This window comes from Mesoplodon densirostris, chromosome 18 (assembly GCF_025265405.1).
Source record: "Mesoplodon densirostris isolate mMesDen1 chromosome 18, mMesDen1 primary haplotype, whole genome shotgun sequence".
Lineage (NCBI taxonomy): Eukaryota > Metazoa > Chordata > Mammalia > Artiodactyla > Ziphiidae > Mesoplodon > Mesoplodon densirostris.
In genome coordinates this window covers 10950031-10964696 of record NC_082678.1, presented here as the reverse complement: position 1 = coordinate 10964696, position 14666 = coordinate 10950031, and the positions used below count along the sequence as shown (strand labels likewise).

General features: G+C 36.2%; 2 protein-coding genes across 8 annotated transcripts in view; both read right to left on the bottom strand.

Annotated features, from left to right (window-relative positions):
• Nucleotides 1-14666, bottom strand: part of TANC2 (tetratricopeptide repeat, ankyrin repeat and coiled-coil containing 2) — a 363149-nt gene that overhangs the window by 149570 nt on the left and 198913 nt on the right. For all 6 annotated transcript variants that reach the window (XM_060080807.1, XM_060080805.1, XM_060080801.1 and 3 more), the window contains one exon: nt 4033-4181. In XM_060080807.1, coding sequence (XP_059936790.1) covers nt 4033-4181 — 149 coding nt within the window. The remainder of the gene's footprint in view (nt 1-4032; nt 4182-14666) is intronic.
• On the bottom strand, nt 7284-7691 carry LOC132478745 (large ribosomal subunit protein P1-like). Of its 2 annotated transcripts, XM_060082128.1 has the most exons (2): nt 7585-7655; nt 7284-7509 (listed from the first exon to the last, which is right to left on the bottom strand). In XM_060082128.1, exons 1-2 carry the CDS (start codon nt 7653-7655, stop codon nt 7311-7313), a joined length of 270 nt encoding a protein of 89 aa, XP_059938111.1. In that variant the 3' UTR covers nt 7284-7310. The 2 variants fall into 2 exon arrangements, with proteins under 2 accessions (XP_059938111.1, XP_059938110.1); XM_060082127.1 differs by having other exon boundaries at nt 7284-7691.

Sequence of the window (14666 nt, the reverse complement as noted above, 5' to 3'; positions counted from 1 at the left end):
CTCAGTCAGTTCTTTGAGAAAGGAAACTGTATTATATGCATAATATAGCCAATGTGGAGGTTAGGCTCAAATGATGCATAATTTTTACTACAAGTTATTTTCTGGAAAATAAAGCATTTATCACAGACTGTATGCTTTAAAAGCTTTAACTGTAAAAGCAAAGCTTAAAGATCAAGCCATTCAGAAAGCAGAAAATTGTTCATGGCTTGTGAATTAAAAGGCAAGCCTTATGTTTATTTAAGGAGGCTAGTTAATGAGACATAGAAATCTCTTCTAGGCACAGAAAGACAACATTATCTACTCTCCATACTGCAGGCTAAAATGGACATCTAATTAAGCCGCTCCACTTCTAAAACTTTTCAGTGGTTTTCCCATTGATCTTTTAGTGGTCTCCAGAAGGATCCCAAACTCCCAATCGGATCTCTTCAAGGTTCTACAAATACACAAGGGAAGAATCTAATGATGGAATTTATAAGGTACATCCTAATACCCCAGAAACTACTGAGAGAAGAAAATATAGTGATCAGTTGAATATCACTTTCAATATGTTGTCCTTTGCAAAAAAAATGATATATGCTGACTTGCCTCTGCTGGATTTTGTCATTACTGGCACTATTCTGAGGACACCATTACTATAGGGTCTTTCTAAACAAAGCAATCTATCGTTGTCAGTACGCTGTTTAGTACAGAAGAAAGTCACTAAGTGAACATGACCTCCCAGTTCTTAATCATTTTCCTAAGACTAGAAATTCCAATGATCAATTCAGCCACTTTCTTCTGTGGTTCCAAGATAGTTTCATGGTATATTATATTCCAAGCGGGCTATCATGTAGCTTCATTATTAATATTTTACATTTGTTCAATGTTTCGTAGTTAAAAGTTTTTAAATGTTATAATTGATACTTCATTATCTCCTTATCAACCAAGTATGAGGCATAATAAATATTATTTCCCCATTTAAGAAATGTGAAAATGAAACTACCCTAAGTATGCAAGCTATGAAGCAATTTCCCCCAAATCATACAGTTCCTGCATACATTTACATACTAATTATATTGCATATATATCTTTTGTTTATATGACATTTTACAGCTTACGAAGTGATTTCATATTCATGATTTAACTTGATCTTCACAACAATCCTGTCATTATTTCATGCTATACTGGACCAGTATGGTGTAGCTATTAAGAACGTAAGTTGTAAAAGCAGACTGCCTGGATTTGAATACTATTCCATCACTTTCTGGCAGTGTGTTTCCACTTTTCTTTACCTGGAAATTGAAATACAAATGAACCCTACAAATCTTCTACCTCCTGGTTCAGTGACTTTTCTATTATACTGTATCACTTTAATTACATTAAATCAATGATACTACTCATTTACTTATTTTATGATGAATTTATTCAGTAAATGCACAAAGCACGCTCTAATCTGAAATCTTTATTTACCATGACCAGGAAGGGGCTACCTGATTTCTAAATGAAGTCACAAGTCATGTGACTTCATTTAGAAATTACTGCAACAGGCTGTGACATGAAGCATCTCAAAAGCAACCAAATATAAATTTTAGCACCTCAAGAAATGTAGCTTTTTAGAAACAACAGGGTCCTTGGCAAATTCTCAGATTGTAATGTCATGTTTCTTGGTCATTATTAGAACAGTCACATTTTAACCTGCTGTGAATATAAAGAGATAAAAAGTAAAATAGATGTTTTATTTATACCAATTTAAATGAAGCCCTCAACATGTATCATTTCCATTTTTTATTCACAGATCACAGCATACTGAGATAGTTACAATGTAAATTAGTTAAAAAAATTAATCCCTATCACCATGAAGCTTACATTCTTGTATGATATACAGACAACCCTCCCCACAACTAAATATATAATGTAATAAATTAATGATAAAAGCTATAAAAAAAATAAAGTGCCAGGATAAGGGGATACAGAGATGGGCAGGTGTTATTAGATAAAGTGATTAAGGAAGAGGCCTCTCGGAGGAGGTAACATTTGAGCACTGGATAAAGTAAGGAAGTGAGTTACGTGGGAAGAACATTCCAGTATAAATGAATGTTTTATGTGTTTGAGGAATGACAGGAAGGCCAGTGCTGCCGGCGAGCTGCAGGTGAAAGGGAGAGGGGTAGGAAATGATGTCAGAGAGGTAGCCCCTTGCTGGTCATGGTAAAGAGTTCAGATTTAATGTTAAATGTGGGGGAATATAGTGGGAGATTGAGAGAAGAGAAGTCAAAGGACCAGGTTCACATTTTACAAGGATCACGCTGGCTTCTGTGTAAACAGACTACAGGGGGCAAGAGTGGAAGCAGAGCCCTATTGGGAGGCCATTTATTCAGACAGTAAGTATTTATTGAGCACCTACTAATAGTAGACATTGTTCTAGGTGCAGAGGATACAGCAATAAATAGAACAGGCAAAAGTTCCAGCCTTCTAACCTTACATTCTAGGAGCTATTGCACTAGCCCAGGCAAGAGATGACAGTGACCTGGATTTAGGTGTACCAGTGGAAGTAATGAAAAGGGACCAGATTTAGCATACATTCTGAAGACAAAGCCTACATAATTTGCTGCAAGAGTGAATGTAGAGTGTGACAGAGTAAAGCCAAGAATGACTCCAGTGCTTTTATCTTATGCCTGTAGGTGATGCCACCTATTCAGACAGGAAACTCAGTAGAAGGAGCAGGTTCTGGGGAAAAATGCAAGAGTTCAGTTTTTTGACATGTTAAATTTGAGATGTATCTTGGACACATAGGTAGAAAAGGTAGTGTAGGCAGCTAGAAATACAGATCTAGAGTTAAGGGGAAAGGCAGGGCTAGAGATAGTTCAGGAGTTAAGACAGTATTTAAAGACTTAAGAATGGAAGAGTTTCAATCTGATTAGAATCTCCAGGTATTTGAATTTTACAGAAACTGTCCACGTGATCAAATGTGCAGCCAGCAAAACCAATGACCTTAGGAGTGAGAATATAAAGAAAGGAAAAGTCTGAGGAGAGAGCTCTAGAACATCTGAGCATTAACCACATGATTGACAAATATATTCAAATAATCCTTGTACACTTTATGATGAAGCTAACATGTGACAGAATCTTCACCAACATTACTGAGAATACGCAATTTGAATTTAATTTGTCATCTTCTGAGTAAAATGGTTCACTACTGGACATTCATTTTAAAGATTAAGACCGCATAAATGAATCTGAGTCTAATACTTCTTTTGCTACATTTTAACTGAAAAGAATGAAATAGCCAAAAGAAAAAAGTCTATGAAATAATAATTTGTTCAAATTGCTGATATTTTTAACTTTCTGAGATAAATATCTAGATCATTAATTTTTCGGATTTTCTGCTTTTCTAATATATGTATCCAAAACTAAGGTTTTTTAAAGCATATTTTATATACTACAAGTTTTATTATATTTTGTTTTTTATTATTTCTGTTTAAAATATTTTCCAATTTCTTGTGATTTTCTGACTTAAAGGCTACTTAGGAGTGTATTAATATCCCATCACTTGGGGACTTTGATTTTCTGAGTTATCTTTTAGCTATAATTTTCTATGTTATTTTATAATTGATAATTCTACTATGGTCACAGTAATTGAAATCTTTTGACATTTGTTGAGATCTGTTCTATGGATCAGCATATTGTCAATTTGGCAAATAATCCATGTGCACCTGAAAACAATATGTATTCTGCAATTTGGGGGTGCAGTGCTCATATATATGCCTATTTTGTTTGTTGGCTTATTTACTTATTTATTTCTTCATTCATTCAATAAATAAGTCAAAACCCTAAAGTGGCTTTTTAAACTTAAGAAGGAAACTAAAAGATGCTCCAAAAAAACCCTGAAGAAATATAGTGATTATGGAAAATTAAGTTATATCTCCAGGCCTCAAAAGGCATTCTATACTTGGGACTATTCTTCTCAGAACACTGACACCCTGCAACATTTTACCTTTCCTGGTTATAATAGGCTGTTTCACCCATGTTTCACTAAGTTGATACGAAACAGTTTACCTGATTTTCATCCTGTACTTCCATGTTGTACTGGTCACCTGGCTGAACTTCCGTGACTTTCTCTCCAAGGAGGAAACCCAGACGAGTCATGAGTGTGTTTGCTGCCTCATCTACAGATGGAGGGGGACCAAGTTCTTGTTCAGCATCACCTATAACAGGAAGACATTGAAACACCTGAATCTATCAAAATAAAATGGCCAGTTTTGCAACTATTTTGACATTCAGTTTGGTCATTTCTTTTGTTTTCACATTCTAAATGCAAAATTACTAGGTCCTTGACTAGAAGCTGATTTTTCCACTGTTACATATTATAATTGATAGTCTACTCAGAATCCTCAGTATATTTACTTGAAACCCTTGAATTTGAGAGAATGTTTTTGTAACTCACTGAACAGAAGTTTCCCATTTCTTTGGCAGTTAGCCTTCCAATACAAGTCCTAGTCTTGGGATCTAGTCCTGGCCATGATCACCACCTTCATTCAGGTTCTTTTATCTCTTTTTTCCCTTACAGTTCATGTAAATATCCTTTTTTATTTTAAAATCAGTTCAAACTTACAAAAAAGTTTCAAGAACAGTACAAAGATCATTTTTTTCCTTAACCATTTGAAAATATAGATGTGATATCCCATCATGCCCAGACAGTATGCATTTCCTATAAACAAGCAATTCTCTTACATAACCACAGTACTAGCAGAGAAATCAGGAACCTAACATTTTACATTATTATGATCTCATCCACAGACCCCATTTAAGTTTTGATATTTATCCAGTAATGTCACTTCTAGCAAAAAGATCCAATTCGGGATTAAGCAACTGCACTGAGTTCTTAGTTCTCTTTGACTCCTTTAATCTCGAACAGTTCTTCAGTCTCATCTTAACTTTCATGATCTTGACACTTTTGAAGATTACAGGCCAGCTATTTTGCACAGTGTCCCTCAATTTGAAGTTATCTCATGATTTAATTCAGGTTATGCATTTTTGGCAGGACTATTGAAAAAGCAATGCTGTGTTAACTTTGATCACTTGGTTATGGCAGTGTTTGCCAGATATTTCCACTCTAAAATTATACTCTTTCTCTTTGTAATTAATAAGTATGTAATGGGGGGATACTTTGAAAGTATGTAAGTATACCATTCTTCAACAAACTTTTAAATTAAAAAAAATTTTTGTGATAAAAATACACGTAACAAAATTTGCCATTAACCTTTTTTTTTTTGTGTGGTACGCGGGCCCTCTCACTGTTGTGGCCTCTCACATTGTGGAGCACAGGCTCTGGATGCGCAGGCTCAGCTGCCATGGCTCACGGGCCCAGCCGCTCCGCGGCATGTGGGATACTCCGGGACCGGGGCACGAACCTGCAACCCCTGCATCAGCAGGCGGACTCTCAACCACTGCGCCACCAGGGAAGCCCCATTTTAACCATTTTTAATTGTACGATTCCGTGGCATTAAGTACGTTCACAATGTTGTGCAACCATCTCCATTTTCAGAACTTTTTTTTTTTTTTTTTTCTTTTTGCGGTATGCGGGCCTCTCACTGTCGTGGCTTCTCCCGTTGCGGAGCACAGACTCCGGACGCGCAGGCCCAGCGGCCATGGCTCACGGGCCCAGCCGCTCCGCGGCATATGGGATCCTCCCAGATCGGGGCACGAACCCGTATCCCCTGCATCGGCAGGCGGACTCTCAACCACTGCGCCACCAGGGAGGCCCCATTTTCAGAACTTTTTAATCATCCCCCAGAGAAACTCTGTATCCACTAAATAAAACTCCCCAATCTCCCCTCTTACTAGCCCCTAGTAACCTCTATTCTACTTTCTGTCTCTATGAATTTGCTTATTCTAGGTACCCCATATAAGTGGAATCACACAGTATTTGTCCTTTTATGTCTAACTTATCTCACTTTGCGAATTTTCAAGGTTCATCCTATGTTAGATCATGTATCAGAATTTCACTCCTTTTTATGACTGACTCCATTTTATGTACATACCACATTTAGTTTATCTATTCATCTGTCCATCAAGTTGGACACTTGAGCTGTTTCCATCTATTAGATATTATGAATAATGATAGTATGAACATTGGTGTACAAATAGCAGTCTGAATCTCTCCTCAGTAAACTTTTGCCCACTATTTTTAGCATCCATTAATGTTTCTTGGTAGAATTAATTACTATCATGCTTGCCAAACAGTGATATTTTCTAAATCCATCACTCTTCTATAGTTTAGTTTCTCTTCCTTTACCTATCTACCTACCTATCTGAACTCAGACTCCTATCTTACTCAATGAGTTATAACCTGTTACTATGATTATTTATTTTGATGCTCAAATTGTCCCAAAGTTGGCCATGTGAGCCCTTTCGATTTGGCTCCTGTAACCTTCTGATATATCCCTGTCATTTTCTGAGCACTTCTTTGCTTTTTGGCATCAGATGTTCCAGGCTCATCTTGTACTTTCCCTGCCCTAGCCCTAGAATCAGTCCTTTTCCCAAGAAGAGTTTTTTTTTTTTTTTTCCAGTGGGGAAAGGTATTTAGAATATCAGGTATGCTCATTGCGATCAGGATGTCACTGCCCTCCAAGTCCACTCCGTCGACAAAGTTAGGCAGTATGCTCATACATTTATATACATACACACAACTCTATATTCATTTTTATTTGTAAATCCATATACAAACATACACTCTAAATGTTCACAAAGATGCTCTAATTCCAATTCAATACCATAGGGTTAATTCTAGATTTCTTCCTTTCCAAAGTTATAACTCTGTTCTCCAATAGTGAAAAATCTGGTTCTCGTTTTCCTTATTTAATACTATACTTATTTAATCTATCCCCCTACATGTAACAAATCTCACCACTGCTCATTGCCACCCTGCACACAGGTGCACTACTCACCCTGGTTGGGTTCCTACCCTATGCCAGATGGCCCTGAGCTATCATTTCCCCCATAGTCAGGGTCATTTTTTCAAAATAATTCATATACCATAAACTCTATCCTCTTAAAGTATACAGATCAATGGCTTTAGTCTCTTCATAAGTTTATGGAACCATCACCACTTTCTAATTTCAGAATACTTTCATCACTCCAAAAAGAAACCCCATTCAGGTTCATTTTTCTGCCCTGGAATTTAGACCCCTAAAATTCCTGATCTCTGGCATTCATTTTAATCCTGTGCTTCCAGACTGCTACACTCTTTCCATACAATTAGCTTTTAACTCAATTTTCTTTCTTTTTTCTTTTTAAAGAGCTCAGCTTTTTATTGAACGTGTTACTAAAGAGGTTTAGTCAAAAAGACCAAAGCCCATGTCACCATTAGACTCTTCAGATTCTTCTTTCTTTGCTTCCACTTTCTTCTCCTCAGCTGGGGCAACAGTGGTGGAGGGGGCAGGACCTCCTGCCGGTGCAGCCCCAGATGCTGGGGCAGGTCCACCTGCCCCGACATTGCAGACAAGGCTCCCGATGTTGACACCTGCCAAAGCCTTTGCAAACAAGCCTGGCCAGAAAAGTTCAACATTTACACTGGCTGCTTTAATGAGGGCATTGATCTTATCCTCGGTGACTGTCACCTCACTGTTGGGCAGGATGAGGGCTGAGTAGATGCAGGTGCGCTCTGAGTCGGAGGCCATGGTGCGGGCGAGTGCTAGGCAGGGGCTGCTGGGCATGGTGCAGTCGCACCATGAAGTGAGGTGAGGGCCTACACCCCAACGTGGCCTCAGCTTCCTCGGAAGGACCGAGCACCTTAGCGGCAGCTGAGGAAAGCGTAATTTTCTTCCTATTTAGGCTGTTTTTCAGTGGTCACCAACTACAGGAATTATTCTTTTTCAAACCTTTTCACTGAGGGATGCTGAACAATGTCAGTATGAGGTTCTTCCTTGGGCTCAATTTATTTCCAAATAGAGAATTTATAGACATAAAAAATAGCCAGGGAACTCAAGATGATCTATTTTAAATGTGATGCAGAACTAATTTACCTAAACTGAATATCTCTTTACATTAACTTGATTCATTGTCAACATTTTTTCAGATTTTCTTTTATGTTCAGATGCATTCAGTCTAACCTGTTAACAATCCACAGTAGCACATACCCTATATAGGATATTACAAAAATCTTTTTTTTTTTTTGGAGTCAGATATGTCCTTTCACCACAGCAAGAATTAACTAGAGTATCATATGGTCTGATGCTAAAATATAATAGCTTAATTTTTTAGGATATTCAGTGTTACACATTAAATCACTCCTAATGGCAAGAAAGTGAAGTTTATGTTCTTATTATTCAATTTAACACTTATCTTAACTTCTCTACTAAAGTCACAAGCTGCAGGCCAGAGGAAGGGACTACAGGTGTATCCTTGTATAGTATTATTGAACTCAAGTGCTCCATCTGTGGAAAATCTATATAGAATTCTCACTGAGGACTTCCCTGGTGGCACAGTGGTTAAGAATCTGCCTGCCACTGCAGGGGATATGGGTTCAAGCCCTGGTCTGGGAAGATCCCAGATGCCGTGGAGTAACTAAGCCTGCACACCAAAACTACTGAGCCCGTGAGCCACAATTACTGAGCCTGCGTGCCACAACTACTGAAGCCCTTGCGCCTAAAGCCTGTGCTCCACAACAAGAGAAGCCACCACAATGAGAAGTCCGCACACCGCAATGAAGAGTAGCCCCTGCTCGCCACAACTAGAGAAAGTCCGTGCACAGCAACGAAGGCCCAATGCAGACAAAATAAATAATAAATTAATTAATTAATTAAAAAAGAAAGTGCCTAGACTGGCATTCAAACCTAATTCTACCAGCATTAAAGTCCCATAAAAAAAAAAAAAGAATTCTCATTGAAATTATGCCAGAGTAGAAAAACAGGATCTATATTCCCTTCCCTACTTCTCTGCAAGAGGCAACAAAATGGATTTCTCTGCCACAGACCAGAAAGATATCCCAGGGGCTTTATTACCTCTATAATGTCCAACATTATAGACAGTTCCTTATCTCTCTACCTCTGCCCAACTATGACACTCTAACATAAAATCTCAGGAAAAAGCTGTGTTACAAATGCATGCAAATGCATCTTCAAAACAAGTACCCTAAATCTAAAAAATAATACAAATGAATGTATATACAAAACAGAAACAGAGTTACAGAGATAGAAAACAAACCTGTGGTTACCAAAGGGGAGAGGGAAGGGTGGAGGGACAAATTAGGGGTATGAGATTAACAGATACAAACTACTATATATAAGTAGATGAGCACCAAGGGTATACTATATAGCACAGGGAATTATACCCATTATTTTGTAATAATCTATAATGGAATATAATCTGCAAAAATACTGAATCATTATGCTGTACACCTGAAGCTTACACAATATTGTAAATCAACTATACTTCAATTAAAAACAAACAAATCCCCTATCCGTCATTCAAGCAAATTTCCACCTTTAAGCCCTTGCTATGAAGAATTTTTCATTTCGTTACCACAGTGTGTAGAATTTCTAAACTATTGAGTCAGCTATTTAGTATTATTAAAATTTATCAAAGTCTACTATGATAACAAGAATATTTATAGCATATGAAATTTGAAGTAAACAGTTTCAGGTTAAAATGCTAAGTGTAATTCTGAAGACATCTATAATAAAATGTAAACGTCTCTGACCTCTTTAAATTTCACAACATACTACTACACTATATACAAATGGCAGGCAAGAGGCTATAATTATATTATCATTTCATGCATTATTTGCAAAAGTCCAAATGTTACTCACTTAAGAAAGAGGCTGCGGAAAAGAAACCAAACTCTTCCTTTTTCTTCTAGGCTCTTATACTCATGTTACTCTTAGTCTTACTATATCACTCTATTTCTCTTAAGTGCTTTTTTCCCTAAATATTAGTTTCTTAAAAAGATACTAATATTCATTATTTTTCAGAAGTCTACAAGCTGATATACTTTATATACATTAAAGTATTTATGGGAGAAATGATATAATGACCAGGTTTTGCTGAAATTACTACAGAAAAAAATGGAGAAGATATAGATAAAACAAAGTTGTCAAAATTATTGAAGCTAGGAAATGACTACATAGTAGTGCATTATTTTATTCTCTGTTTGTGAATGTTTGGAACTTGAGGAAAAAACTCTATGCAGGGAAGTTTCTTTTAAATAACTTAGCAGTTCTCAACTAGTGACAATTTTGCCCCCCAGGGAACGTTTGGCAATGAGTGGAGATATTTCTGGTTGTCACACTGCAGGGAGAGGTGCTGCTACTGGCATCTAGTAGGTAGAGGCCAGGGACTCTGCCAAACATCCTACAATACACAAGACAGCTCTCCACAATAAAGGATTATCTAGCCCCGAAAGTCATTAAATAGTATTGAGGTTGAGAAACCCTGAAACAGCTAGAATCAGCTTATCCTTTAAAATCTGTCAAATTGGATGAACTCTTAACACACAGTCAGTAGGAAAACCAGTGTCCAACCTGTTACTTCCAGGATTCTTAAATTACTTCAACTTCTAACTTACAATGAATTTTTAGTCTTTGGGCTCTTTCTTTCCTGAGTGTAGGGTCTGTTTTCTGCACTACTAGATTCTGCTGTAATCTTTTCAGTCTTCAATGAACCTTAGTCTTATGGTGGTGTGTGGACAGGACTTTACTGGGGTTACAGTGTGTTTGTTAAGGGTGGGGGATTATATCATGGCACAGAACAATTAAATGAAACTAAAACATATGATATATCTCATATTTTCAGATTATCCTTTATTAATTATAATAACAGCTAGCACATATGGGGATTAATTATATGCCAGGTACTGTTTCTAAGTATTTTATATACATTAACTCTTTTAATGATCATAACCACCCTATGAGGTAGGCACATATCCCCTTTTTATGAATAAAGAAAGTGAAGCACAGAGGGATGAGTAACTTACCCAAATTCATAAGCTAATAAGTAGCTGATCCAGGAAATCTGGATCTAGAACTCAGGCTCTTAACCCCTAGGCTCTACTGTCAACCTTGATTCCAGTCTCTCACCATTTTGCTGGGCATCACTTCCTACCTCCCCTCTGCCCAGGGTATTTGTTCAAAACTCTCAAAATTTCTCTTAAATCCTCATACCAAATATTTTACCTATCTTTCTGTCTCATCCATGACCATCCAGGCGATGCGAAGAAGGTGTCACCTTCATAACCAAACACGCCCAATTAAGGTATGTCCCTAAACAAACACAGTACTTTTCTTGAGTGGAATTCTACTGTGACTCCTTTAATAATGATGAATTTGGAGTATGATACACAAAACAAGATGGCTGGTAGGTTGTTGGAAAATAATCATTGTGACACTATGATACACAAAATAAATCATATCATTCATACATTAGGTTGATTAAAACTCTTGAAATTTATCTTGGCTATTTGGGAGCAGTGTGTTTATGCAATAGGCTTTGCTCCAGAATACTGAATGAGGAATACAGCACCATAAAACTAAAGGATTCTTATGCTTGGATTTTTTTTCCACAGCAGAAGTGGTTATTGAATGTTTATCAAATGCCTTGTTTTAGCCTCTATGAAGAAAACTAGTTGTTTTTATTTCTCTTACAGCTATTAGTATGATGAACTATTTTAATGGATTTTGTAATTTTGAAAAGCTTTCATTAAAGTTAATAGGAATTATTATTAAACATTAAAAAAAATAAAGGATCTAAAATTCACATAGGAATGGAAAGGTCTAGGAATAGTAAAGAAAATGTGAAGAAGAATGACTGCTATTACTTAATATCAAGGTTTAATCTAATGCTAAAGTAATTAAGACAGAGTATGATTGGTACAAGCATAGATAAAATGACCAGGAGAACAGAATAAAGAATCCAGAAACATATCTATACATGTATAATCACCTTATTTGGACAGAGATGCCATTGCAATATTTTAGTAATCAAATGGCCTTTTCAATCACTGGTGATGGATCAATATGCATGAATAAAAATGAAACCGTCCCTACCTCATCCCATACAAAAAAATCAATTCCAGGTGGATAAAAGACCCAAATACAAAAGATAATACATTTTCTGGAAGATAGTCTAATAGAATATCTTCATGAACTAGGTCTAGGCAAAGATTTCTTAAACAGAATACAAAAAAGAAAAGATGGGTAAGTTTATTAATGGGAAAAACTTCTGTTCACCAAACACTCCATTAAAACATTAAAAAGGCAAGCCATAGAGTGGGAAGAATATCTTTAATTCATACATCCAACAAAGGACTTGTATTTAGAATATACAAAGAACTCGTACAAATCAATAAGAAAAATAAAGACAATACGATTAAAAGATGAACAACAGAAATTCCACATGGGAATTTACAAACTCCTGTTTTATACAAAATGTTCAACATTGTACAGAAATGAAAATCAAAACCACAATGAGATACCACTACGTATGTGTAGTGCAGGACAGCACACAAAAGAAACAAACCAAAAACACCTGATAATATGGGGTAAAAGGACAGTTAAATCCTGTTGTACTGGTGTGAATGTAAACTGGTAGCATCAAATTTGGAAAAATATTTAGACTGGGGACTGAAACCCCACGACCCAGCAAGTCTACTACTAGGTATATACCGAAAGGAAAAGTACACGTAGGGGCATCAAAATAGATGTAACAAACAGTCACAGAATTGTTCATAATAGCCAAAGCTGAAAATGCCCATCAACAGTAGACATACAATGAAACACGACAGCAATGAAAGAGAATCTCACAAACATACTACTAAACAAAAGAAGACAGACTCAAAGGAGTACATACTAAATGACTTCATTTATATAAAGTTTGAAAACTGGTAAAAGAAATCATTGATAATGCAGTCAGAACACTGGTCAAGCTTAGAGGGAGTGGATTATGATGCAGAGGAAACACGAGGAAAGGTTCTGAGGTGCTGGTAATGTTCTATGTCTTGATTTAGGTAGTGGTTATACAAGTGTGTTCACTTCTGAAAATTTCATAGAGCTGCATAATTATTATTTGTACACCTTTCTGTAATTATGTTGTATTTTAATTTTCAAAAATTACAGAAAATGTATTAAGGACATAGGACACTGGGTTTGAGAATGAAACAATATTCACAATACTTTTTTTTTCCTCCAAGAAAGGAGTCTACAGCTATGAAAAACTAACTAATGTTATATATAATTAAAAATTGAGTGTAAAATAAAAAATTATCTGACCACTCCCCTCTTAACATCAGTTAACTTAAAGTGGAGCAATGACCTAAGGATAGAGAGAAGCCAGTATATATACAAGAAGTATTTTGTAAATTAAAGGAAGTAGTAGAGAGCACAGAGAAAGAAACAATTAAACTTGTTCTGGAAAGATGGAGGAAGAAAAGGAGGAAAGAAGGTTTTCTGCAGGAGGCCATACTTGTTTGATTTTTTAACAGTAGAGTTAAGGAAAAAGAGCAGAGGGAGGAGCAATTTTCAGATTCAAATTCTGTAAGACTTACCAGTTCAACACAAATACAGAACTCTGAGATCAAAACTGAGTAATAGAGCATATTTAGTATTGTTTTAAAAGACTGTTTTAAGTTTATTTCTGGAATAATAATATTGATAGTTGTACTAGTAGTAATAATAACTTATTGAGGCATTACCGTCTGGTACTTTTCTAAGTGCTTTACATGTATTAAATCGTTCAATCTTCACAACACCTTCCTTATTGTACAGATAGTAAAAGTGAGGCACATATAGGTCAAGCTTTTGCTTGCCCACGGTTACACAGTTAGGCAAGTGACAGAGTCAATTTTGAAGTCCAGGCTGCCTGGCTGGTGGACTGATTATTTTGCCAGGAAATATGTGATTATTAAGTACAAATTGTTTAAATGGTTATTTTATTTATTAATGGGATACAGCAGAATAGCCACCATGGACAATATAAGAAAGCATGTATTAATCCAATAAATATTTACTAAGTACTTTCTGTGTGTCCAGCACTGTGTGAGGTATCAGATCACATTTATGAACAATGGGCACAGTCCCCATCCTTAAGGAGCTTATAGTCTTGTGGGGAAAAATGGAAAATAAATAATTTGATTGAATCATAGTAAATTAAACCCTGAGAAATATAATGCAGGCAAGAAATAGGATGCTGTAAAAAAGCAAATGCTGAATATTTCAGAATATTTTGGTGTTTTGATGACATCACTTTTCTTTTCAGAGATGGTTTATACTTTACAACATTTGCAAAAAGTATTTTTTACTCTAAGTAGCCAAACTGCAGAAGGATTAAACAATGATTAGAACTGTGCCAAGAAATGAATTCATTTCTTGGATACAATTAGCTAATGTATCCAAATCCCTAATCTGTATTCCTAACATGGCAGGCTACACATAGAACAGTTCCACAGATTCTCTTAATTCTCAGCATTCTCTTAGTATTTTCTCATCGGGCTGTTTACATTTTCCTTTATGATCTGTTAATTATAAACTGCTTGTTCTCATCTATTTCAAGACTCAGAAATTTGTACTACATTTAATCAAATAAAGAAATCCATGCTTTCTCTCCAACAGAGTTACAAAACCTATGATTAGCTTGGCCCAACTGCCAAAGCAAACCTGGTTATATTTTCATTTCTTAGTTCTTACACGGCCACCTAAATT

What these genes read in the sequence shown, in the direction of transcription:
- LOC132478745 (XM_060082127.1), bottom strand. Translation starts at nt 7,691, where the DNA reads ATGCCCAGCAGCCCCTGCCTAGCACTCGCCCGCACCATGGCCTCCGAC.